Here is a 26,547-nt window from a genome sequence, read left to right as displayed (position 1 = left end):
GTCTTACCTTTACCTCTCCTTTATGTTTTCATTCTATCACTGTTAAAAGTCATCTCCAATTATGATTTTCTGGAAAAAAAATCTGTTTTGTAGGACAAATCCAATATTGACAAAGTATTTTAACTTGTATATAATTCAAATATGTAAAATTTTAGTTCTCCACCTCCATCTATGGAAGATAAGTCATCAGATATTGGTTATGGACGGAGTATTTCTTCCTCATCTTCTTTAAGAAGAGCAAGTAAAGAAAAGACAAAGTAAGAAAATGGTATTTTGTCTGTACTCAAATAATTCTCCCCTCAACCTGGGAGTAAGAACAAATTTAGGTTTTAGATTAGGGCAACTTAATTCTTTTTATTCTTCTAGTACTATAATTTCATAATTGCCTTTTTAAATTGCTGTGGAAAAGATCTCTGGGAAAAGTAGGCTTTCTGTGCTATTTGCTGTGAATCTCCAGTGAGCCCTCAAGCACAGGACTTAGGAGCTGTGAGCCGGCTTTGTTCGATTTTCTGTAGATGGAGTCATGCCTGGTGCCCAGCTTCACGTCAGGGAAGGGAGCCCAGGCACGTCATGGCAAAGAAAATGCCTTCTAAATGACGAAATGCCTTGCAAATGTAATGTTTTATTATTTCTCATATGATTGAAATCGATGATGAATTTTTCCTTGTCCTAAGAACAAATAGTTTTCATTTTAGTACTGGATTTGGATCTCCCACAGAAGACAAATCGGAACCTACTTCTGGACGAAATACTGCTCTTAGCAAAAGCACCACGAAGGAGAAAGGATCAAGGTAGGAGATGTAGGACTGTCTTCTTTTCCTAAGGATAGTCATCTGAGGTTTTGATTCCGCACCAAAGTTGGTGAACGGAAGGGGTGGCCTTTAAATAGGAAACATTTCTTACCGAATCAGGATGTTGGTTCCGAGGGGAGACTCATGAAATGTGATTAACAAGTCACTTCATTTTTGCCTCTTGCAATCTCTTGAAAACTTAACCAGAGGGAATTGCTTCTCCTGCCTCTGGGTGAGAACTCAGGGCACTCTGATCAACTATACAGTCCTACAGACACTTGAATTCGAAAACAGCAACAGTAGTCTCTAGCCAGTCATTTAAAAGTCCAACCCTGGGTCATGATCAAGGTAGAGTGACCCCCTGCCCTCCCCCGGCGGCTGCCCTTGCGGGTGGTGAGCTCCACACGCTGGAGCGCGGTCCAGTCCCTCTCCGCCTTGGGCTTCTACCCCGCCTCCCCCCTGCTCGCCCAGAGAAACCTCTGACCCCTCAGGAGGCAGCGAGAGGAGGAAAGGGAAATAGGACCCAGCTTTTAACTTGATGGAACAATTACAATGTGGTTTCATGCTTTTTAGGCCTAGCATGTTTTAAACATGCTTTCCGTATGTTTACGTATTTTTAAACCCATGATTTCTCTAATGAGCACTTTCGTGGATTCCTCAAAAACCCATGTGGACCTCTTGCCACACTCCGTGACCCTTTAATTATTGTTGACTTAAGCCCTTCCGAACCACTGTGGTATCGGAGGCTGTCTGGCAGGCATTTCGAGCGTCCGCTCTCTAAACTGAGACCGCCCCCTACGGCCTCCCAAGGTCTGGGCGGTGGTTTGCTCTCCTCAGACCTCAGAGCGGCTGTTTCCCTAGTTCTGACTTCCTTCTCTGTAGCCAGTCCCCTTTGCTGCTCTTCTCATCTCAGCTTCTTAACTGCTCCTATTGTTCCAGGAATGATATTTTTTGCCCTGCCCTCCCCTCCCTTCCCTTTCACCCGTCTCCTCCCCACCCCTCCCCTGCGCTCCCCATCCTGCCCCCCACCCCACACCTTCTCTTCCTGTCTTTCTTTTCCTCCTTTGGCTTCTCTGTGCTTCACCTCTACTGCATGGAGAGCTCCTTGAGGACACGAACATGTTCTGATTTGAGGAATTTCTCTTCCCATCCCTAGTGTTTAGCCCAGGGCTTGGTGGGCATACAGAGGCATTCATGTGTATTCAAGAGAATAGAAATCTGAACGGTTGCAGGAAAAGGTTATTTTTGACAAGGTCCACCCTTATAAACTGTGTGCCTGAGCAAGTTGGTTTCCTTCTCTTTGCCTGAGTCTCCTCATCAGTAAAATGAACAGAACATAGGGTATGGTGAGGAGTAAAGAAATTAGCACGTAGAAAGTGCATAGAGCAGTGCCTGGCACAAAGTAGATGCTCAACAAGTGTTAGTACTGTTCTACGAAACAGTTGCAAGGAGCCCAAATGCACTCAACCCTTGCAGGGATATAGAGGAGTCTCCAGAGTCCAACGCAGGAAATGCAGCCATCCCCTAAGGACTGGAGCTCGGGTGAAGTCCATAACTGTAGGGTCTCTGTCTCTCTCCCTCTCTTTTTCTCTCTCCACATGCGGGTATCTTATTTACAGATGCTTTGTTATCCTCCTTGACTTTCTTTTGATTACTGCTTCACCCATAACCGTGGCTTATATGTGACTTTGGTTTGCCATGGGACAAATCTGGCTCCGATTCCAAGCAAACTTGCAGTTCTAAAGCATATTTGTGCATATTCAAGTGCGTATTTGTCAGAGAGACCATCTTACTGTCATAGGCCAAAGTACTGGCTGGCTTTGAGGCAGGTGTCTCCTTTTGGTCTACCCAGCCATGGCCCTGGGGAAGAATCGACCTTCTGCCCCCTTGATAAAGGGGAGGGTAGGCCACTTGTCTGATGGGTGACCATTACACACATATTGTACTTACCATCATCAGTCAAAGCGTATTTCCCCCTCTGGTACCTCTGATACCACATCAGCTTTAACCTTTGGTGATTCTGCTATTCTTGGCAGAATATCATCTTATTTTTCTTACAACTTAGTCTGGTTCTTTCCTAAATCTTTTGGAGGAGAGTGGGCAGTCCTACTGGGTTGAAAGTTATTTTGTGTACTTGTAAATATCAAAATGCTGGTCTTCAGGGAGGCAGAAAAAGAGGGGGGGGGAAACAAATCATGAGAGACAAGATCTTAACTATAGAGAACAGAGGGTTGATGGAGGGAGGAGGGGGTGGGGGTGGGCTAGATGGGGGATGGGGATGAAGGAGGGCACTTGTTATGACGAGCACTGCCTGTTGCAGGTAAATGTTCAGAGCACTGAACTCTACTCCTGAAACCAATATTGAACTGTATGTCAACTAACTAGAATTTAAATAAATTTTTAAAAGTGCTGATCTTCAGATAGCCGTGGGTTTTTAATTACAATATATGATAGTTTGGTTTTTCTGTACTACTTGGAAGCACTCACATCTTTATCTCATTTGATCCATACCTTCTTCTTCTATGGATAAGTCCCCTCTTTTTTGGCCCTTTTTGCTATATCCTATCTACCCATCACAACTACCTTACATGTTGACATGCCCCAGGATTCTTCATTTACTCCCTTTCTCACTCTCCGTGGTTTTAGCTACTGCTGACAGGTATATACGGCCCTCCTGAGTCCAGTCTGCTCTCTCCTGCTACCCTGTAAACAATGTGTTCTAAATGAAACTCATTGTTCCCCCAACTCCCAAACCTCCTCCTGTCTTCCCTAAGCTGATGAATGTTACCCTCTTCCCCTGCAAGTGCTCAAGCCTAGGAATCGTCCTGAAGTCCTTCTTCTTTCCTCCCTACACCGAATGAGTCTCAGTCCCATGCACTAGATGTCTTCAGTGTCTCGTAAGTCATGGTTTCCCTCCATTTTCAGCTTTACCTCCCCAGTTCAGGCCTTTGTATTATATCTCAAGACACTGACCTCATTATTGTAAGATTCTTCTGCCTTTTGTATAGCCCTCCACAAACCCATCGTCCATGCTACCCCCGAGAGTTAGCTTCCCAAAATGAAAGGCTGATGATATTACTCTGCCTAAAGCAACGATTCCCTGTCTTCCTCCAGATGAAGTCCCAACAGCAACCATGGCATCCTCTGTAAGAGTCTTACATGTCTTATATGCATAACAAATTCCTACTCTTCTTCATTCTCTTTATACATTTCGTTTTTGTGAGCCATTCCCTGGTCACCCCAGGTTAGGTATTCTCTTTGCATTCACTCCTTCATGAATTCAAATAATCTTATATATAACCTGAACTGCTTGGTGTTGATCTATTTGTCTTTCTTACTAAGCAATGGATTACTTGAGACGTGGGACCAGGCCTTTTTCATTTTTATAGTCATAAAGCCTAGAATAATATCATGAACACCAGAGACAGTAAAGAAACATTTATGGTTTAAGTATTCACAAATTATTTAAAATACTGAACGCTGGTTGCTGAAAGGAATAGAGGTTTGACTCCTTCCTAATATGCCCCAGGAGAATAAGTAAACAAATGAAGATAATTATTTCTTCTCATACCATTTCCATTCTCCTCCTTGTCCCTGCATTTTCTCCCCACTTGAAGATAAACCTTGATGTACTCCCAACATTCAAGCAGATTGTTAGCATGATGGAGAACACACATTTTGCATCCAGACAAAACCGGTACTTGGTTTTCTTATCTCTAAAATGGAAATGATTCCTGCCTACAGAGGTGCTGTGAGAGTAAGTGAAACAATGTTTGCCCAGTGCCAAAACCACTGCCTTGCATACTTAAGTGATCAGTGTATGTCCAGTCCTTTACCCCTCCTTAGTCCTGGGTCCGCTGGGGGACCCAGGGCAATCTTGTTGCCCTGCTGTCTGCCTTTCGATAAACCCTTCTTGTCTTGTGACTATTAGTCCTTTGGATCCCTGGAGATAGAGGAAAACATTTTAACTCTATTCATCTGAGAATGTCATAGAGAATGTTTAATATTAACAAAAACTTACTGAGAGATACTGACAAAGAATGATGAGCCATCTTGGACCACAAAGTGGCTAAATTCTTGAAAAGAAGAAGAGAGAAAGGATGGGAAACAAGCAAATCAATTATGTGTGTGGGGTGGCCTAATATGGACAAGGAAAGAATGATTTTTCTCCTTCTCCTCATGAATATTGTCACCGTATGCTACATGAATTAAAATCCTAAAGCAACAGGCTCTCACTGGGTGACCAGTAATCAGATTATTTTTGTGTGTGAAGGTTTCTGTTGTGCTCTCCTTTGTGGGAAAACACTCATGGGAGAGGTGATTAGTTTCCTTTCTATCCAGCTACCATCTTGATACTTTCCTTGGCTTCACTGAAGCCAACAAATCTAATATGCCCTCTAAAGCTTTTCTTTATAAAGACCATTTCCCTTATGATAACCATTTACTGTACCTATCTGTAAATGTATTGTAAGTTCTATGTGTACTGTACTTTGTATTCAGACCAATTTTCATAAATATTTAAGTTGACTGTGCATGAGTTTATTATACACACTTAAAAGTTTATTGCTTTCCTGTCTCTATTTTGTTTCCTTCCAGTCTGTTCATCTCTGGAGTCTTTTAGAAATTTACAACATGTACTTAAACATTTCTGCTGTTCAGTCTTAATCTTCATCATAATGACTTCCTAAAACATTTTTATTTTTAAAATAATTTCCCTCAAGCCCTTCTTTTTAACCTTAGCTTAGCCATTTTTTCTCTTCCCCCCAAATCTTTACTGACTGCAAAATCTTTCAGAAATAGATACTGTCTCTTAATCACACTTAACATCTTAATCACATTTAAATACCTTCTCACCTTCTTTTCTTGAAATTACTCATTCATTCAGCAAATACTTACTGTACTAGGTGCTAGGAGCTGTTCTAGTGTTAGAGATAGAGCAGTGAACAAAATCTCTGTTTTCAAAGAGCTTACCTACTGGGACGTTGACAAATAACAAAATAAACTACACACACACGCACACACGCGCACACACACACATGCACATGCATCCTTCTAAGCCCAGAATACATTGTGTGTCCACCCTGTATGATACTCTCTTCTCGTTCTTTTGGAATAGAATAGGTGGAACAGGACACCCAGTTGGGATAGATTTCTGGAACATCTTGAGTTTCTTATTTTTATCACTCATGTGGAATTTATCGAATGCTACCAGGCATGATGATTATTTTCCATAGACCAAAATCTTCCCACCTAAATTAAAACCCTATGTGGGCCGGATTCATGACTTACATTGCTCCCAGCAGCCTTGCCTTCTAATTTATTTGTTCAGATAGTTGATGGTGTCAAAAGGAGCAAGTGATTAAACTTTGAAAATGTCAATACACAATTTGGAGCCAGACAAATCTCTCTACTTAGCTGCCTACCTTCTCATCCACCTATGAACAATAGAAAATATCCTTATTGTTTCGGATTCCCACAGTAAGTCTCTGTTTTCTGAGGTAGTTTGGTTCAAGCCTCTGTAAGAAAGTTAAAAGTTCTGCTATCTTTAATCACAAATTGATGTTCTTTCTGAGGGTTAATTTTACGAGCGTTATTTTTGTAATTTCTGAGCACTTGTTCCAATGTTAGAAATGAAATTCCTTCAAGCATTAAAGCCCTTATTAACACAACTGGGCAAACTTCATGGGAAAGAGGTCCAGATGAAATACTTCTATATACAGCAACAGAAAACTACAGCTCAGGAATTCCAGTAAATTATCCCTTTTTAATACTCAATAAGATTGCCCTCCGTGATGCACTTAGCCCTACGTGCTGGCTGGCATCTTCTGTGTGCCAAATGATTCCTTCTCCCGGCAGCACACTCAGTGAGAAATACACCTGCTTTGTTTTACAGGTGTCTCTGAGTCAGACTGTCAAATATTATAAAGCTACCCTGTAACTTTAGGAATAGGTAAACTTAATATGCTTCCTGCCATTCTAATTGACCTTTCCAGTGGTAGTTCCCAGTTCACAAAAATCTTACTCTGGGTGTGAGGATGTTCCATTTACAAAAAAGAAGAAAGGTGTTTAGATGGTAGAGCTGGGAAATACTAATTTTTGCTTAGAGATTTTACCGTAATATATGGTGAGTACATTTCATACATGATTAAGCTCTCTCCTTTACTTAGCTACAGTCAATAGAATATTGAATTAGAAAATCTAAAACTTGGGGCTCCTGGGTGGCTCAGTCAGTTAAGCATCTGCCTTTGACTTGGGTCATGATTCCAGGGTCCTGGGATCAGGCCCTGCATCGGGCTCTCTGCTCAGTGGGGAGTCTGCTTCTCCCTCTCTCTCTCTCAAATAATAAATTTTAAAAGATATATAAAACTTTTGCATTTGTTATGATTATAGAATTTTGTGTAATTCTCCAAAAGCATTTAATAAAATTATTTTTGTATTTTTTTTCCTCAAAATAAAGAGAAAACTCACATGGCCTTTAGCTGATCCCCACCTTTCACCCTATACTTCAAGAAATACTTAAAGATAATTCCTGCCCCTAATTTATTGCTAGTGGAACAGAATGTTCAATAGTTGCAAAGACAAAATTTAGGAAATTCACCTGAATTAGCCCCATTTTCTTGGCTGGTAGGGGTATATATATATAAAATTATGGCTGAGATTTATTACAGCAAAAGATATAATACAGGAGATGCAGGAAAAAGACACACTTAAGCAAAGGCTATAGAAGTCACCCAGAGGTGTCCTTGTCCTCCCTCTCTTTCTGCTAGTGGAGCATTGGATGCAATTTTCTTGTGGGAGATAGCTCCGCCCAAGGAAGCCCACCTGAGTCATGGGATCCAGAATTCATACAGCTGTAAGCTCCAGTTTCCTATAGGGAAACTCCAATTTGAATGACGGTCCATTTCTCTCAGGCTAGAAGGAGGCAGCATCACATTTCTCAACTGCTAAAGGAGTCAACCACGTGTTCTCTCTCCGGGAAAACTATCCTTTAGTAATGAAGAGGGGAAGGTAAAGACATTCCCAAGTGAAGGAAAACAAAAAATTTATCGCCAGCAGTTCTACCTTTACATATTGACTAGTTATTAGAAGTTCTTCAAACAAGAAGAAAATGGTGAAAGAATCTGGAAGCATCAAGGAAGGAAGAAAGAATAGCAAAAAGAATTGAAATATGGGTACATACAATAGGCTATCTGTTTCCTCATGAGTTTTATAAATCATATTTGATGATTGAAACAAAAATGAAGAGAGGTAAAGAGAGCTAAATGGATGTGAGGTTTCCACACTTCCCTCAAAGGGATAAAATGTGGATACCAGCAGACTGTGATAAGCCATGTATGTATACTAAAATCCTATAGTAACCACTACAAACCAATACAAAGAGCTACACTCAAAAATCGTGTAAATAAATCAAGATGGAAAACTAAAAAATGTTCAGGTAACCAACAGAAAGGCAAAAAAGGAAAAACAGGAATAAGAACCAAGCAAAAGGCAGAGATGGACAGAGTGGATTAAAAAGTTATAATGGAGGGGCACCTGGTTGCCTCAGCTGGTAGAGCATGCAACTCTTGATCTCAGGGTTGTTAGTTCGAGCCCCATGTTGGGTGTAGAGATTACTTAAAAATAAAAGCTTAAAAAAAAGTTATATGGAACTATATGGTGTTTAAAGAAACTCACTTTAAATTCATTGTTATAGGTAGGTTGAAAATGAAAAGATGGAAAAAGATACCATGTAAACATTAATTTTTTAAAAAGCAGGAGTGGCTTTTTAATATGTAATAAAGTAGACTTCAGAGCAAAGAAAATTTCTAGAGACAAAGACATATGACAAAATGGATTAATCTGTGAGGAAGACACAATGATCTAATGTATAGCACCAAACAACAGAGCCTCAAATACATGAAACAAAAACTGATAGAGCAGAAAGTAGAAATAGACAAGTCCAAAATTATGGCTGAGGACTTCAACACTCCCCTCTGAGCAACTGATAGAACTACTTGACCTGACATCAGCAAAGATATAAAAGATTTGAACAATACCAGCAATAAATAGGATCTAATCAATGTGTTATAGAACATTCCACCACTAGGGCGCCTGGGTGGCTCCGTTGGTTAAGCGACTGCCTTCGGCTCAGGTCATGATCCTGGAGTCCCGGGATCGAGTCCCACATCGGGCTCCCTGCTCAGCAGGGAGTCTGCTTCTCCCTCTGCCCCTCCCCCCTCATGTGCATGCTCGCTCTCTCTCTCTCATTCTCTCTCGCAAATAAATAAATAAAATTTAAAAAAAAAAGAACATTCCACCACTAACAACAGAAAACACATTTTTTCAACTTCATGTGGAACATTTACAAATACCTGGGGTCATAAAACAGAATTCAGCAACTTTTAAGAAATTGAAATCATACAGAATATGATCTCTGACCCTTATAGAAACAAACTAGAAATTAACAACAGAAAGACAAGAAAGTCTCTAGATGTGCAGAAATTGAATGACACATTTCTAAATCTATGGGACAAAAGTCTCAAAGGAAGTTTAAAACTACAAAGAACTGCATGAAAGTGAAGATGTAGCATATGAAAATTTGTGGGATACAGGCAAAGCAGTTCTAAGAGGGAAATTTATTTTACTAAATGTATTAGAATAAAAGGGAGGTCTTGAGTCAGTAACCCAAGCTCTTACCTCAAGAAATTAGAAAAAGACAAGCAAAATAAACCCAATACAAGCAGAAGGAAGAAAATAGTAAGGAGCAGAAATCAATGAAATTGAAAACAGAAAAGCTATAGAGAAGGCCACTGAAATCAAAAGCTGGTTCTTTAAAAACATCAGTAACATTGATAAACTTCTAGCAAGACTGACAGAGCATAAAAAAGAGGATGTGTAAATTATCAATATTAGAAATGAAAGAGAGAATTATCATCACAAACCCTACACACATTGAAAGATAATGCTATGAGCACTTTAATTCAGCCACTTAGATGAAATGAACAAATTCATCAAAAACTGCCAACTATCAAAACTCACCAAGGATGAAATAGATGACCTAAACAGTCCAGAACTATGAAAGAAACTGAATTCATAAAACCTTTCCTAAAAAGAATCTCCTGATCCCAACGGTTTCATTTAGTGAATTCTGCTAAACATTTCAAGAATCAATACCAACTCCAAACAGTCTTTTCCAGGAAATAAGGGAGAATGTTTCCCAATGTATGATACCAGCATCATCCTAATGCCAATATCAGACAAGGTGGTTATACAAAAAGAAAATTACGGCTCAGTATCCATCATGAATACAGATGTAAAAGTCCTCTATGAAATATTAGCAAGTCAAATCCAGTGATACATAGAAAGGATAGTTCATCTAAGAGGAGTTTATCCCAGGAATGTAAGGCTGGTTCAATATTTGAAAATCAATCAATGTAATCCACCATATTGACAGTATAAAGAAAAAAACCCACATGATCATATTAATTGATGCAGAAAAATAATTTGACAAAATTCAACATCATTTATGATTAGAAATATAACTGTCAGTGAAGTAGGAATATAAGGGAACTTTCTCGACCTGATGAAAGGCATCCATGGCGGGAAGAAACAACTGATTATATCATACTTAATGGTGAAAGACTGGATGCTTTTCTGAAAAAATCATGAACAAAACAAGGATAACTATTCTTATCACTCCTATTCATCCCTGTATTAGAAGGCCTATACATTGCAATAAGGCAATTTTTAAAAGTATAAAGATTGGAAAATGAAAGGGAAAAAACAGTTCCTATTTGCAGACAACAAGATAGTCTGAATAGAAAATCCATAAGGAATCTATTTTTAAAAAAACCTCTTAGGACTAATAGGTGAGTTTAGCAACAGATCAGTATATCAGGTCAACACATAAAAATCAATCATATTTCTATATGCTGGCAATAAAAAATTGAAAACCAAAAATTTGTTGAATACCATTTTTAATAGCTTTAAAAATGAGATATGAAAATGAAACAAAACATATATTGAGAACCATCAAATACAAAGGAAATCAAAGAATCACTAAATAAGTGAAGAGATATACCATGTTCATGTATTGGAAAACTCAACATAATAAAAATGTCAGTTTTCTCCCAAACTGATCTATAGATTTGGTACAATTCTATCAAAATTCCAGCAGGATTTTTTTAGATATAGACATGCTAATTCTAAAACCTTTATGGAAGGGTATATAAAATAATTTTAAAGAAATAATAAAGTTGAAAAAATCTCTCTGATTTAATGATTTATGATAAAGTTACAGTAATCAAAATATTGGTAAATGTGTCTTATATGCATTCTAAGAAGAATTTCCCTTTATTTGTGTCTGTTTTAGCCAGCAGTTGACCAAGTTGATTTCTTCTTCTTCTTTTTTTTAAGTTGTATTGATTTAAGTAATCTCTACACCCATCGTGGGACTCGAACTCACCACCCCAAGATCAAGAGTCACACGCTCTGAGACGTCAGGTGCCCAGACCCAGCTGCTTTCAATCTTCAACAAGTTTCAGCCAGTGTTCTGTGGGTTGTCATTCCACTGTCAGCCCAGTTTCCATAGGCTTTGCCATGCTATTTGGAGCAGTTCTGACTGTGTGCCAGCTAGTGTCCAGTTTAGGATTTGGGTGGTGGTCTGTCCCATCGTTCCAGCCTCAACATCTGTGATGTACTGTTTAGGGTCAGAACGATGTGTACACAGCTTGGGGGTAAGCCTAAGGATTCATAAATAACTTGATTTTTTTTTTTCCTGAGCTTTTCCCTTTTCGTGATCTCCCTTGTCTTTGTTGGTTCCTTTGGGGGTTTTTTGGTCCTCAAGTCAGAAAACTTTATTTACCCTGCCCTGCTATACTCTGGCCATGACTGCCCCTATTATCTCCAGCCAAGCAACATGAGGACTGAGCGAGTATAAAGTTATTTTAGGTTCTTATGAGATGCTGATGTCACCGCTGCTGCCTCAGTCACAGGATTCCTTGGGGGCTGGGACACAAGAGAATGGAGGGAAAAAAAGAAAACAACAAAACATGGCTTTTCTCCACTCTGTCTTTCCTGTTTCTCAAGAGGGCTTCTCCTTGAGCTCTCTCTGTGCTGATGCCACTTCCGGGATTTTGAGCTATGTCTAGTTCGGCTTGGAGAATACTGGGGAAAAATAAAAAGATAAACTCACCATCTGTTCAGTAATTCCAGAGACCTTCTTGGATCTTCCTGCTACCATTTGCTTTTCAGAGTCTTCAAGTAGCTGTTGAATCCTGTCCAGGTTTGACGGACTGTATTCAGTAGGAGAAACGGGGTTAAATGTGCCTACTCCATGTTACCTGGAATGAGAATACATGTCATTGCTTTTGTTCAACTCATAAATTAATGAGGGAACCAGTAAGATGTTAATATTGGTCCAAAGGACATTTGAGGAGCTAGGGATTTATATCCAATTCAATTAAATAATGTTAGAAAAAGACGGCTGAGTTACATTAAAAAAACAAAACAAAAACTGGTTACCATCCTACAGGACAATGAACTATAACCTCTGACCATATCTTCTCCATTGACAGAAATAATTTGCATCTCTACAAAACAAACACTTACATGTTAGCTAGCAAATTCTCTAAGTTTGAAACGATTAATTCATAGAATATTTTAATTAAACAATATCTTTACAAAGTACATTCCAGTTTTCCTAAGTACAGAACTAAGTACATTTCCCTATAAAAACTTTAGGTAAGTCTTTACCCCTGCATGACATAAAAATTCCATGCTAGCCTTATTTTGTTTTGCCTTTTTTCCAGGTTTTGGGTCATTTTTCTTAAAAACAGTGATTCAAATTCTTCTTGCAGAAGGTCTCACCCGAAGCAAGAGATGATGTAAGACTGGTGTACACTCCCTGAGGAGGCAAACTATTTTTTCCCAATTCAATAAATGTTTATTACATACCTACTATGCACCAGACATCTGGCTAGGCAATTGTACGCAAGACCAGTACATGATTTTCGTAATATGTATCAATCACGTTGTGTTCTCTTTGACAGTTAATTTCTCTTACATAATATAGAAACCATAAAACTCTATCGTTGTCATTAAAAATTTGAAAACTGCACATGATACACGGTCGTTAAGGTATAAAGTACTCATTTCTGGGGTGCTCTTCAGATGAACTCGGAGCACAGTTAGTGCCTATTCATTTTGTGACTTTGATTGCTGCCGTTTCCTCTCAAAGGAAAGGCCGAGGGAAAAGAGAAGAGGAAAAAGTGAAGGAGGAAGAGGAGGTTGCAACAGCCCCAAAACTGGCTGGAGAAGGGAGCCCCGATAAAGAATGGTACCCTCCCTCCGACCCGGACTTCTGTGTTTATGTATATGAAGTGACCAAGTCAATATTTCCTATAACCAATATTAAGGAGCAGATTGAGGCTCTTGCAAAGTAAGTGGTCTCTATATACATAGGCATTTTAAGTTTCTGAAGCAAAGTGTTTTATTTTAGTGGTTTGCATTTCTTAGCCCATTTTCAGCTAACGACACCATAATTACTGCCCCCCACTTCTGACCCTGAGGCAGAAACATAATAAATTGAAAAAAAAATGCCCAATTTCTGTTTTAGGTCCTATTTCCGCCAAGAATCAGAGCTAGGAGCTGAAAATTACTTCAAGAAAAACGCTTTTGTCATTTTCTCCAGCTAAACCATTAAAGGCATCGTTCAATGTGATCCTGAACAAGTTAGGAATGAATCAAAAGTTTGAAAATTAAATTACTCCAAAAATAAAAAAAGAAAGAAAATTAAATTACTCCTTAGGTACCTGGGGTGCTCACAATTTAACGAAGCATATTGTGAATTCTTTGTAAACTCACAAATTATTTTCTTCTTTTAATTTTTTCAATTTGAATTCAATGAATTAACATATAGTGTATTATCAGTTTCAGAGGTAGAGTTCAGTGATTGATCAGTCTTCTATAACACCCAGTGCTCATTCCATCACGTGTGCTCCTTAATGCCCATCACCAGGTTACCCCATCCCCACAAATTCTTTTCTAATACAAATAACCATCACTATTTTTAGGTCAGACAGATGTCTGATATTTTGCGTTTTGCGTTCCTCTCGAGTGTGGTTGTGAGCGTTTTAAGGGGTAGCTGTTTGGGCAGGCTAGACGCTCTGTGTGAGCCAGTGATGTTGCCTTCTTAATTAGAGCATTTAATGTGAGTCCACTAAGAGAAATCTGAGAACTTGACTTGGTAGCTATAAGGGATTAGGAATCGCAGGAAGTGGTGGGTGGCCTCCGTAACTGGCACCGACAACCAGTAAGTGAGCTACTGGATCCTGCAACAGCTGTAGTCTCCACGGGAGCTTGTGTCTATTCCAAGTAGCAGTGCATTGCACTCATCAAACCTGGATGTGACAACTGCAAGAAACACAGCCGCCAGATCATTGACTTCTTGTCAGCCAGAACTGGAAGAGAACATTTTTGGCGACTGAAGTTTTCCTGATGTCCTTGAGAAGTGATGACTCGAGCAGAACTCTGATTTAGCTCATTTCAGCATTTGTCAAATGTCCTCATGCTTTGTTCCTATCAGAAATACTTTTCATCATTCCCAAATAATTGTTTTTTTAACCTGAGCCCTTTTGAAGGCGAGATCCAGAGATTTGTCCCCGTGCCTTTGGTTCCTCACATTCGGGGGGGTTGGTGCGACAGCTCTCTCCCCGCCCCTTTCTCTGTTTTTCGACGTTGTTCTTCTTTGCTTGATCCTACATACAGCAAGAGGAAATTCTTTCTTAAAATTTGCAATTCTGCCTTTACTCCAAGATGTAGTAGCCTTCATCAGTCGACAGAGGATTTTTGCAGGTGTGTTTACTGACTTCTTCAGGGAGAGCCTCAAATGAGGAGGAAACCCCTAGGCAAACTATACCACCCAACTTCCTTAGTTTTCCTTCTGCCCCCTTCCTCTCTCCTCTCACTTCAGGGTTACATAAATGCCTCTAATTAAAAAAAAATAAATAAAAATAAGACAACTTAAAAGGAAAAACTTATAAAACTTGAAAATATTTGGGAATCCAATGGGAAAATTTCCTATGTGTTCATATTATCTCTGAGTTCAAATTCCTTAAAAGAAGGACCATATGTTAGTACAATGCCTTGGATTTCAGATTGAAACATTTGAAAATATTTTCAAGAGCAAGATAGAACTTTAAGACTGCACTGATACAAATTAAGTGTGATATTGATTTGTATCTTGTTATAAATATTGAAATTAACATTTATTTCTTCCTTTGTGTTGAATGAAATTGTTAGAATTTCAGTTTATACATGAGAGTTTGAAGACAGTAGGCATAATGTTAACAGGCTTATAGTAAGTTTAAAGAGTAAAGCCAATAATAAGAATCAGAGGAAATATAGTTTTCACACATACAGTTATACTCAAAGCATCCAAAACGAGATATTAAACTTGACTGATTTGATCTCAATGTAATTGACATAGGTATGTGGCAGAAAAAATGGGCGGTAAAGTTTCAAAAGAGAAACTACATGATTTCAGCTGGGAACTTCATATAAGTGAACTAAAATTTCAACTCAAATCCAATGTTATACCAATTGGACTGATCAAAAAAGGAATCTTCTACCATCGAGCTTTGCTTTTCAAGGTACTTAAGATATTTTGCCTCGCTTGCCAGTAGGTACAAATGTTTGTCATTATCATAATGGTGAGAACATGTAACTGGCTAATATTAATCCTATCATTTAGTTACTTCTATTTGAGATATATATGTACATGTATATTTGCTTCTATCGGAAGCATATTCATTCAAAATTTATCATACATCTACTATAGGCCAAGGGCTCTTCTAAGGTCTGGGAATATAGAGATACTAAAGTGGCAGCCCCTACCCCAGGTGCCTAAGTCTGACTTGTGGGTTCTAAGGAGATGTCAGGGAAAGTTTCAGGGGATGAAGCGATATGCAGCCTGAGTATTAGAGGCTAAGTAGGATTTCAGCAGGTAAAGAAGGAAGACAAGAGCATTCTAAACAAAGCAAACATTTTATACCAAATAATAGGAATGAGAGCCTCTGGTCCATCTGAGGAGTGTAGCATAGTTTGTCTGGATGAAGGAAGAGGCGGGTTGGATGAGGCTAAGGGCCAGATCACAAAGCACCGTGTGAGTTTGCACTTGATCCTAAAATCTGTGAGTAGCCACTGAATGTTGTTAAGGGGAAAGCAGCAACATGATTTTGAAAGACCGTTCAGGCAACAGAATGGGGAATCAATTAGAGCAGGGGCAGGACTGGAGACAGGAAGACCAACTGGAAGGTCATTGGAGCAAGAAATACGGGTGACCTTTACTAAAGCCATAGCCGTGAGGACGTGGAAGAACATGTGAATTTACAGGGAGATTTAAAACAGTTGGTGTCTGCCCAGGTGTGGTATGAGGTACTGCATGAGAAGAACAAAGCGATTTTCAGGTCCTGGGCGGGGCAACTGGTAATGATGGTATTATTCACTAAGACGGGGACACTAAAGAAGGATCAGATACGAGAAAGAGGGGGTGATTTTTTTCTCCATTGTGTCAAGTGTCTGGAATATAATAGGAGCTGCAAAAATGGTTTCTGAACTATAGACTGAATGTATAAGATTCCTATCCCTTCCCAAATACCTACAAACCTCTTGACATCCGTGTATATCTTGCTTCCAGTTCTAAGCGAATTCTATCTCTAATTCAAATGCCAACCTTCCATATTTTCTTGTATTTCTTGCTTTATCAAATTTTCTCCTTCTTAAATCTCTTTCTCTCTATTAGCTGTTTTTCCTTTAAAATCGAAACTTCAGTCTCTACTAATTAAAGAGGAAATAGAAATCTTTTCTCATCAGAGCTACAACTACTCCTATAGCTCCTATTACCATGACCATCATCATTTTGAGCTACGTGTCAAGCACCCGATAAATGCAATTGTGAAGAGTCTCACAAATGCCAAAGGTTGAAATTACTACCCTTGTTTGAAAGACAAGAAAACTGAACTCAAAGAGAGAATTTACCCAAGGTCAGCCAGAGGCCCAGCTGGAACCCGTACCCATGCCTATCTGAATCAAACCTAACGCATTGCTTCTATCTGTAGATAATTCTCATTCCAGGTCAAAATTCAAAGTCATCTCAGCACCTTAGTCATCTCAGTCCCTCCTTAGCACGCCTCATTTTTCTCCTCTGCCCATTGCAGCCTGGCCTGAGCTCCCTGTCTTACTTGATATGTCAAAGAATTTGTCACTGATCCTTCTCATCCCTTGACACCACTCTCTTTAGTAACTTTTGCCCTCTCTTTCACCTCATCGCAGTCGCCTTTGGTGACCTCTTTTCCTCCCCCCCTTCAATGTGGGGGTCCCTCACGGTTCCATCCCAGACTCTTTTCTCACTTTATGTACTTCATTCGGTGTGGTCCTCCTGTCACGTGGCCTTAAACACTAACTAACTGCCTAGGGCGCCCAGATTCTTTCCTCTGTTCCACAAACCTCGCCTGATTCCTGATCTGTTTGCGCTCCAGCTGGCTGCACCCGAGTATCTCCTAGGCACTGTATTAGTGTGCTCATGCTGCTGTCTCAAAATACCATACACTGGGGGGCTTAAACAGTAAACATTTATTTCTCACAATTGCGGAGGCTGGGAAATCTAAGATCGAGTTTCCAGCAGAGTCAGCATCTGGTGAGGACCCTCTTCCTGGTTTCAGTGGCCACTTTCCACCTCTGTCCTCACTTCCCAGACAGACAGGAGGCTCTGATCTCTTCCTCCTTTTACTAGAGCATTAATCCCGCAGTGGGGGCTCCATGTTCATGACCTCCTCTGAACCTAACTACCTAAAGACCCACCTCCCAATATCACCCTACTGGGGATCAAGGTTTCATCATATGAACTGGGGTTGGAGGGGAGACACGAACATTCAGTCCATCTCATTATGCCGAACTGAATCTATTACCCTCACACCTGTGCCAAGTCACACAATGCATTAGCTGGGTCTTGCCCACACCTGACGGCCTGACCACTAATACCAATGATCAAAACTTTTATCCTTCCACCCTCCTAAATCGTTCACTCCTATGAATACTCTTCATCCTCCCTATTTTCTTCCAGTTTGTTGCCTCCTTTTTGGCTTTACTTTCCCCCCTTGGCAGCCTAGATGAATTATCCTTAGACCTTATAACTGGCTCATTAACTTCCCCCACTTTCTTGACCCCATCTGTCCTCCCCACTGCCTTGCCAGTCCCCCCCGGGGCCAGTCGGATTGCTTGCCCCTTCCACTGTGATGCTCGGGCTACGGAACTTGACAGTGGGGAGTGCCACAGCTGCGTCAGCGTGCCCAACTCATGTGGACAGTCATTTGGCCTGGCCACTCTTTTCCAGCTGCTGGTCACAGGCTTTTCCTTTTCCCGCAGCAGCTCTGCCCCACATCTGTCTGTCCTACTAACACTTTCATCTCTGCCTCTTCCTCTAAGCAGACGACCTTGTTTCGCACTTTGCAGAGAAGATGGAGACTTCCAGCTGGGAGCTCATTCAACTCAGTGGGAGGCAGTATCACCCTGAGGTTGGGAACTCAGACTCTGACGATAGATTCCCTGGCTTCCACATTAGGTCACCACTTACGGTGACTTTCCTCAGGAAAATGATCTGGCCTCAGTTTTACTCTCCATAAAATAGGAAATGCAATCGTTACCTATTTCACGGGATTATTTTGATGATTTAAAGTGCCTTGACATGGAGTTAAGAGAGCAATAAATATTATTTCGGAGAACATGTTTATTTTTGACTCTCTACCCCACTAGACGATGAGTATAAGAGGATTCTTGTACCAATTCCAGTGGGGGGAGGTGTGGCAGGCCAGGGGTGGGGGGAGCAGGTTTTATACATCCAGCCAATCCTCAGACATCAGCTAGGTCAATGCAACTCAATTCTGACACTACCCACCTGGGGACAGTGTCAGACCCCACAGGTTACGGGCTCACTCCTGCAACACTGCTCCCTCCCCGCCACACAAACTTCAGCCAACCAGTCACAAGCCCCGGCTGTTATCTGTGCTTCTGAGCAGCCAGCTATAGATTGGAGGTTCCCAAGAACACAGCCCCCTTAAGGTTGATTAATTTGCTAGAGGGGCTCACAGAACTCAGAAACATTTTACTTACTAGATCACCAGTTTATCATAAAAGGATATAAGTCAGGAACAGCCAGATGGAAGAGATGCATAGAGAAAGATAGGGGGAGAAGGCTTGGAGCTTCCATGCCCTGCTCCAGGTGTGCCAGTCTCCCTGAATCCCCAGGGGGTCACCAACCCGGAAGCTCTCCGAACCCTTGCCTTTTGGGTTTTCAGGGAAGCTTCATTTCATAGTCATGATTGATGAAATCATTGCCACTGGGGGCTGATTCAACCAACAACCCCTCTCCCCTCCCCAGGTTCAGGGTGGGACTGAATGTTGTAACCCAATCATAAGATTCGTTCCCCTGCCTAACAGCCCCCATCCTTAAGTGCGGTCCAGAAGTCACCTCATTAACATAAGGAAAGACATTTTTATGGCTCTCATCACTTAGGAAATTCTAAGGGTTTAGGAGTTCCGTGCCAGAAATGGGACAAAGACCAAATGCGTATTTCCTATTATAAATGACAATACCACAGAATGCCATCCATTTGGATTCTGTTGTATTCTAGTTGACTGTTTACCAGGCAGGCTCAGACTTGATAGGATGGAAGGCTCTAAAAGTGACAACCATGTCTTAATTATCTTGGTCCACCCAAGAAAGACTACCTTGGTGAAGTCAATACACAGTAGGTAATCAATAAATCACATTAATATACAGATGGATCTTTAAAACAACACAATTCTTGTCTTCTACTAGGAACACCTATTGAGTACCTACTCTGTGCAGCATTCATAGCTCTAGGCCCTTGACATGTATTCATTCCCTTCATCTCCATAACCACCCTGCTAGGAAGGGGGTTCGACTGTTGTTATCCTCATTTCTCAGATGAAGAAATGGAAGTACAGGAGGCTGAGTCATTTGCCTGAGGTGACAATAACTAGTAAGTGGCTGAGCTGAAATTCAAATCCAGGCAGTCTGAGCAGCTCTCTTAATCCACTACAATGTGGCTAAGAAGTTTCCAGATTATTTTAAAGGTACTTTTTAAATAACTTCAAAATCAGGACAAACTGAAGAGAGCGCTTCCAAGGAACATACGCCACTCCGGAGGAAGTGGCATCAGGTATCCCAAGAAGGGCCGACCCCCTGCTTACGGCAGCATCCCCATCACACAGAATAAATCGGCAAGAAAGAGGTCCCCACCAATTTGATCCCTCCATTCAATCCCACTGCAGAGCACACCCACAGAGCAGCCTAGAAGCATGGAAAGATTGATAGATGCGGTAGTGCTGAAAGCCCGTGGAATAGCTATTCTCCAGTGACGTTATCAATCTTGTGCTGATACAATGCAGTGTAACTGCCTGAAAAATGTCACTTCCCAGCAGGACCTACACAGAGATTTTGAGTCTACAGGATCTTGGGGAACAAGGGAACTTATCACATTTTATTGGTTCCTATTACGATATTCCACATTTTTTTCCCAGCCTCCTTTCTAAGCACTTCTTTGCAAGAGTTGTGTATTTCCCCTTCAACAAGGTGGGTCTTCCAGCTAAGGATTTTTCTCCGCCCCTCTCGCTCCTCACTTTTGGTTGATCTTGTGTTTTCTCCCACAGGCGCTGGCTGATAAAATTGGCATCGGCTGCTCTCTGGTTCGTGGGGAGTATGGCAGAGCCTGGAATGAAGTTAAGTTGATGAATGAATCTCGTAAGGGACTGATTGGGGCTCTCCCTCCCCCTGAGGTGTATATCGTTGACCTCATGTTCCATCCAGGCGGGTTGATGAAGTTAAGAAGTAAAGAGGCAGATCTTTACAGATATCTCTAAGCTACCAAGTGAACAAAAAGGGGTTCACACAAGAAGTGCATTATATACACTTCTTATGAAGTTCACCAATTGATTTTATTTCTTTAAATAAAAGTATTAGAAATGTTCTCTCTGTGTAGAAATGAGGACACTTGGATTGAACTTGGTGGTGGTTCTGATTTCAGGCTCTTGGCAAGAGTTCAGTCTGATTAGATCCTATTATGCTCACTGTCCCTCATGTAAAGTTTATTATTGTCAAAATTAATCCACCCTACTGTTTCCCGAGGAGCCTCTCTGCCCTTTGGGAATCATGTGGTAAAGCACCCAGCTGCCGGCTGCTGTTCCCAGGACAATACCTCACGCCTGTCATTCTTCATGCCCAGAATGGTTCAGGAACACTTGGTTAAATAAACTCAGTAGTATTTTTTTTTTAAAGATTTTACTTATTTATTTGACAGAGAGAGAGAGACAGTGAGAGAGGGAACACAAACAGGGGGAGCGGGAGAGGGAGAAGCAGGCTCCCCGCGGAGCAGGGAGCCCGATGCGGGGCTCGATCCCAGGACCCTGGCACCATGACCGGAGCCGAAGGCAGACACTTAACGATTGAGCCACCCAGGCGCCCTGTAAACTCAATAGTATTTTATGTCTTCAGTCACCTTGTCCCACTTTCGTAAAGTCAGATTATTGATAGTTCGAATATGTATAGATCGATTTTAGTATTACAAATTTCCTTTCTAAAATTTTTTTTGTTCACACTTAAAACAACGTCTTATTAAGAACACCATCTAATATACTTCACTGAACTAAAAGTCTTACACAATTTCATGCTGGGTCACAAAAATAATTGTTTTGAATTTATGTAGCCTCACAATTCTTTTGTGGAAAATTTTAGATATAGAAAGAGAGTAAATCTTTGTGAGGAAATTGTGTTTTCAGTATTGAGAATGAAACAGGGAGCAAACACACATTTTTTAAAAGATAAATAAAAGCTAGTAATATGATGACTCTCAAAGTATATATGTCCTAGCCTGACTTTAAGTCTAAAGTTTACTGTAATCATTTTACTAGAAGGTTTTCAAAAGTCAGATTGATTTTAGAAATTAAGGCTGAGATGATTCTATACAAACCGATGTGTAACTTCAAAGAATTTGTATTTCCTTGTTTCAAAATAAAGTTCTTTATATCAAATGGTGTGGTAATTATATTTATCATGCAATTTCGTGAACTGGAGCATGGATTATAGCCGTCTAAGCATTTTCAAGTCTGTTTTGATCCAGAACACATTTGAAGTGGATTACAAAGATATGTAAGATGTAACAAGATAAAAATAAATGAAAAACAGGCGTAAATGTTGGAAAGAAAGTTCAACAAGGCCAGGCATAAGCTTAGAATTTGAATGCATCCATGAAAATCCCATGCATATGTTAGCAGTGGGTGAAAATTTGACGCTAAGCTCTCTAGCAGACAATGCAGTGGGAAATGCTATCAGTTACATGATTTATAATAGGGTCCGCTAGCTAAAAGCACAAAGCAGTTTCTCAGGAGGAACAAAGACCAGGGGGATTCCTCTTTGGGAGCTTCATACAGATGACAAATGTAATATAGAAAATAACATTGTTGAAAAACAACCTCCTAGTAAGTTCTGAAAAGGGTTTTTGTAGGCAATGGCCTAACAGCAAAATGGAATGAAGCAAAAGTTGCATTCAGAGCCACTGTGCTGCGGTTCAGGTAGACATGACATTCTTCAATCTGGTCCAAGCCAAGGGCCATCCCCCGCCCCTTTTCTCATCTTAGAAACATTTATGTATTATGTCCCTCTCAACTGGCTTCTAGGTAATTATTGTGCAGGTTTGAGTTTAAATTCTATTTTTAGACAGTTCTTCGAAGTTATCTATGTTGTGTTACCAAAAGACAACACATTCACAATAGCAACACAAAGTATAAAGTACCTAGAAATAGATTCAATAAGAAATACACAAGGAAAACTATAAAATTTTAATGAGATCTGAATAAATGAAGATACACATCATTTTCCTTGACGGAAACTCAACAATATAAAGATTTCAGTGCTCCCCATATTAATATACACATTTAGTATCTCATTTAGAATCCCAGTGCATTTTCTTTTCTGAAAGCTGACAAATAGTAAACTTTATCTGGAAGAATGAATACATGTGTATGCCAATAATATTTGCAATAAAAAAATGAAGAATTGGGTCCATTATATATCAGAACATATATTAAAAAGCAGTAAGAAATTAGTATGGAATGGGCATAAAAATAGAACAATATTAAGAGTGCAGAAACAGATTGGAGATATATATATATGGATTTTATATATGTGTGTATGGATATATATATATATGGATTTAGTATTGATAAAAATAGCTTTTCTGCCAGGAGCAGGGCACAGTGATAGCCTATTCAGTAAATGACTATGGGAAAGTTATTATCTTGGCAAAGGAACATCCTCTCTATTTCTGACAGATAAACTAGGAGCCATAGAGGAAAATATCTGACAAGTCTGGCTCTGTAAAACTTTAAATTCCTGTTCAGAAAAATACAGCATAAGCAAAAATATTTCTGTTCGGCAAAATAAAATGTAAGCAAAATCATAGGGAGGAAAACATTTGCAACACACGTAACAGACACCATGTCAATATCCTTAACAAACAAAGAGTTTCTGTAAACCAATGAGGAAAAGATAATTCACCTGGAGAATAGTCAAAGACAACAGTATTTAAGTAAGACATCTATACAGTGGCAATAAACCCCAGATTTCTGATCTCAGTAGCTTGTCTTTTGTCACATTACATGTCAAATCCAGGTCGGTAGAAGGGGCTCTGCTTCACACAGTCACCCAAGGACCCAGGCTGACAGCAACCCCTCTGTTTTGTAGCAGCACTATCTGGAATACAGGACCTTCTAAGCCACTACAGTGGGAGGAGAAAAGGCCGAGAATCTCCTTCAGGAATTACATGCTTTGGGCTGACATAACGTGTGATTTGGTCAGAACTAGACCTGGGAAATATGGGGTAATGTCTGGAACCAAGAAGATCTGAGTGAGGATCCTACCCTGTTACCTAAATAGTGTGCAAACTCTGGCAGCCGTTGTGGTTGTGAGGTTTCAAAACAATTTCTATAAAGTAGCTTGTTGTTACTCTGTCAGAATCAAAAGCCTCAGTGTGTATACTCACATATGTACACATCCCTTCCTGCCCCTTATCACACGCCCGTCTGTCATGTGCATGATGGCCTTATTTCATCTCCACAGTAGGGTTATTAGGCGTACAGATTTGGGAGCAGAGCCTCTGGTGACAAATTCGGTCCAAATTGAAAATTTGGCTCCTTAGTAGCTGAGTGATTTTTGGATAAGTCATTTAACTTCTCCGAGCCTCAGTTTTGTTACTTGCGAAATTCCTAAACAACATAGTGTCCATGGAACGATTATACAAAGGCTTAAAATAGCCTCTGACAGAGTAAACAATATGCAAATATTTCTTATTTTCCAGAAGAGTAAACTGAGGGCCAGAGGGGTTAAGTACTTCTGTTAAGGTCATACAGGTAGGAAAAGGTAGATGCACAACTTAATTTCAGCTCTGACTCTAAAATCTGGGCCTTTACCATTGCTATTATATTGCCTCTCAATATTAAAGGCCTATAGAATTCATAGATAAAATCATAATAGAATTTACCCTTTCCAACAATACTTAATATTTGTAAAATTGTGATTTGTGTGTGGTTTATTGGCAGATCCTACAGATCTCTTGTCCTGTCTGAGTTCTGCAAGAACCTTATTTGAATTCATTATATATTCCCACCTGACGCTTTGATGGTGATCTTTTGAAGTCAAGTCCACTTTTATTATTAAAATAATTATATTCATGATTTTAAGAGCACAAGCCTAGGCAAAGCTTTTGCCAGTTATCTATATGACAATATTCAGGTCATTTTAATGACAGAATAGTACTTTTAAATATTCAACTGTAGATAAGTGATTTGTTACTATTGCATTGCTTTAAGAATCTACCCCCAAACAGTGATATTTTCCATATAATTTTCATAGAGTCAGTTGATCCTACCCTTAGTAATGCTGAGCTAGAGGGGGGGGAAAAGCAACTATCACCACCAGTATGTGTATTCCAGCCTTTCTGTGAAGAATGCTAAAGGAAAATGCGCCATCTCCCAAAACTCCCTAAGTCGTATCTCCACATTACTCCTTTGGCAGAGGAATAACATGGTAATATCTTGTGTGTGTACAAGTGTGGATGTGCCTGTGTTTACAGCTCTGTTTTCTTTTTTTCTTTTTAAAGATTTTGTGTATTTACTTGACAGAGAGGTAGAGCCAGAGAGCACAAGCAGAGGGAACGGCAGAGGGAGAGGGAGAAGCAGGCTCTGCACTGAGCAGGGAGCCCGATGCGGGACTCGATCCCAGGACCCCGGGATCATGACCCGAGCCGAAGGCAGATGCTTAACCATCTGAGCCGCCCACGCGCCCCACAGCTCTCTTTTCTATGCTCACATAATGTTCTGTTCATACCTCTTCAGCACATTTTGGGGGAATTCTTTATTCTACATGAATCTGTTTATTCCTTCAGATCAGAGGTCACCAAGTGTTTTCTGTAAAAGGCCAGACAGTAAATATTTCAGGCTTTGCAGGCCATGGAGTCTCTGTTGCAACCATTCAGTTCTGCTATTGTAGCATAAAAACAGCCGCTGATAATGCCTAAACCATAGAAATGCACTTACCGAAAAATGTGTGGGCCGGATTTGGCTCATTGGCCAGTTTGTCAACCCTCGCTTTCAGTCATGAGCATTCTGAGGGTATGGACATGGAAATAGTTGTAGTTTACTTAGCCTCGTCTCTGAGCACCTGGCTAACATTCAGGGGAGCCCCCCTCTACACTGCCATTTTGTCTTCCTTTGTTTCTTTAGGCTCTAAGATGTACCTACTTGATATTAATCCAATGGATGCCAAAGCAGATTTATATATCTATTTATATATATATATTTTTTTTTTTTCTGTAAGGATGAGGACAAATTTGACCTGCCTAGAAAAGAAAAGAAATTTTCCTGTCTTCTGAAGTGTGAAGTGTCTGAGGTTTTACTCCAGTAGCAAGCTAACTGCCACAGTTTCGTGGTTGCTGGCATAAGACATGAGACTCCTGGGTCAGAGACAAAAGACTTTGTTACTCATAGCACAGCAAAAGCAGCATGAGCCAGGGCAGTGTCTTAATCCTCCTTGCTCCCAAGTGTCACAGGGACAACCTGGATAGACCCAGAAGGATGCCTACAGGTGCAGTGGATTGCATTTCAGGAGGGGGACCCTGGCCTTAGAGAGCCCAATCTTTTATAATGGGCAGTAAACATACCTACCCTTTCACCAGAGGGAGACACTATATCTTCCCAGGTTGGGTGCCAACATCCCTGAAAAGATAGTCTGGAACAAAGGGCAGTTAGGAAGCCTCTGTTTATAAGACACTCAGAAACAAAGGAAACTCATGGAGGATTGTCTCCCAGGAGCTTGATCAATTCTTACAGTATAAAAGGCTTTATGGAATTTCTCATCTATAAAATAGAGATAATTGATACATGGTTATGGTTACCCTAGCCATTATCTCTATAATTATATATATACATTTTTATAAAATTTTATATAAATAGATAACAGTTTATTATATATCAGTTCAATGACTTATGTATCAGCTCAATGACTCATGAGTCCAAATTTTCTTTCTTGCCAAAGGGGTGTTGGTGAGAAAGTATGGTAGTTATCCTCAATATCATCCCACTAATCTTTTGTCTACAAGTTCAAATCCAGATTCAGATAAGCCTCACTTTCTCCCCCAAGCTTCCC

The 26,547-nt window shown here is 40.2% G+C and overlaps 1 protein-coding gene across 1 annotated transcript in view; it reads left to right on the top strand.

Moving 5' to 3' along the window:
• The window catches only part of ARMC3 (armadillo repeat containing 3), a 91,695-nt gene extending 70,984 nt beyond the window's left edge, over window positions 1-20,711 (top strand). Inside the window, exons 16-20 of the mRNA XM_088025692.1 lie at window positions 156-257; window positions 684-791; window positions 13,009-13,209; window positions 15,259-15,421; window positions 20,502-20,711. Coding sequence (XP_087881818.1) covers window positions 156-257; window positions 684-791; window positions 13,009-13,209; window positions 15,259-15,421; window positions 20,502-20,711 — 784 coding nt within the window. The remainder of the gene's footprint in view (window positions 1-155; window positions 258-683; window positions 792-13,008; window positions 13,210-15,258; window positions 15,422-20,501) is intronic.
• Window positions 20,712-26,547: the final 5,836 nt, after the last annotated feature.

Source organism: Eumetopias jubatus, unplaced genomic scaffold (genome assembly GCF_037043125.1).
Source record: "Eumetopias jubatus isolate StellerSeaLion01/CBP00866 unplaced genomic scaffold, mEumJub1_p1.0 scaffold_8, whole genome shotgun sequence".
NCBI classification, from domain to species: domain Eukaryota; kingdom Metazoa; phylum Chordata; class Mammalia; order Carnivora; family Otariidae; genus Eumetopias; species Eumetopias jubatus.
Note: the sequence above shows the minus strand (reverse complement) of the source record. Positions and strands in the feature narration are given on the sequence as shown.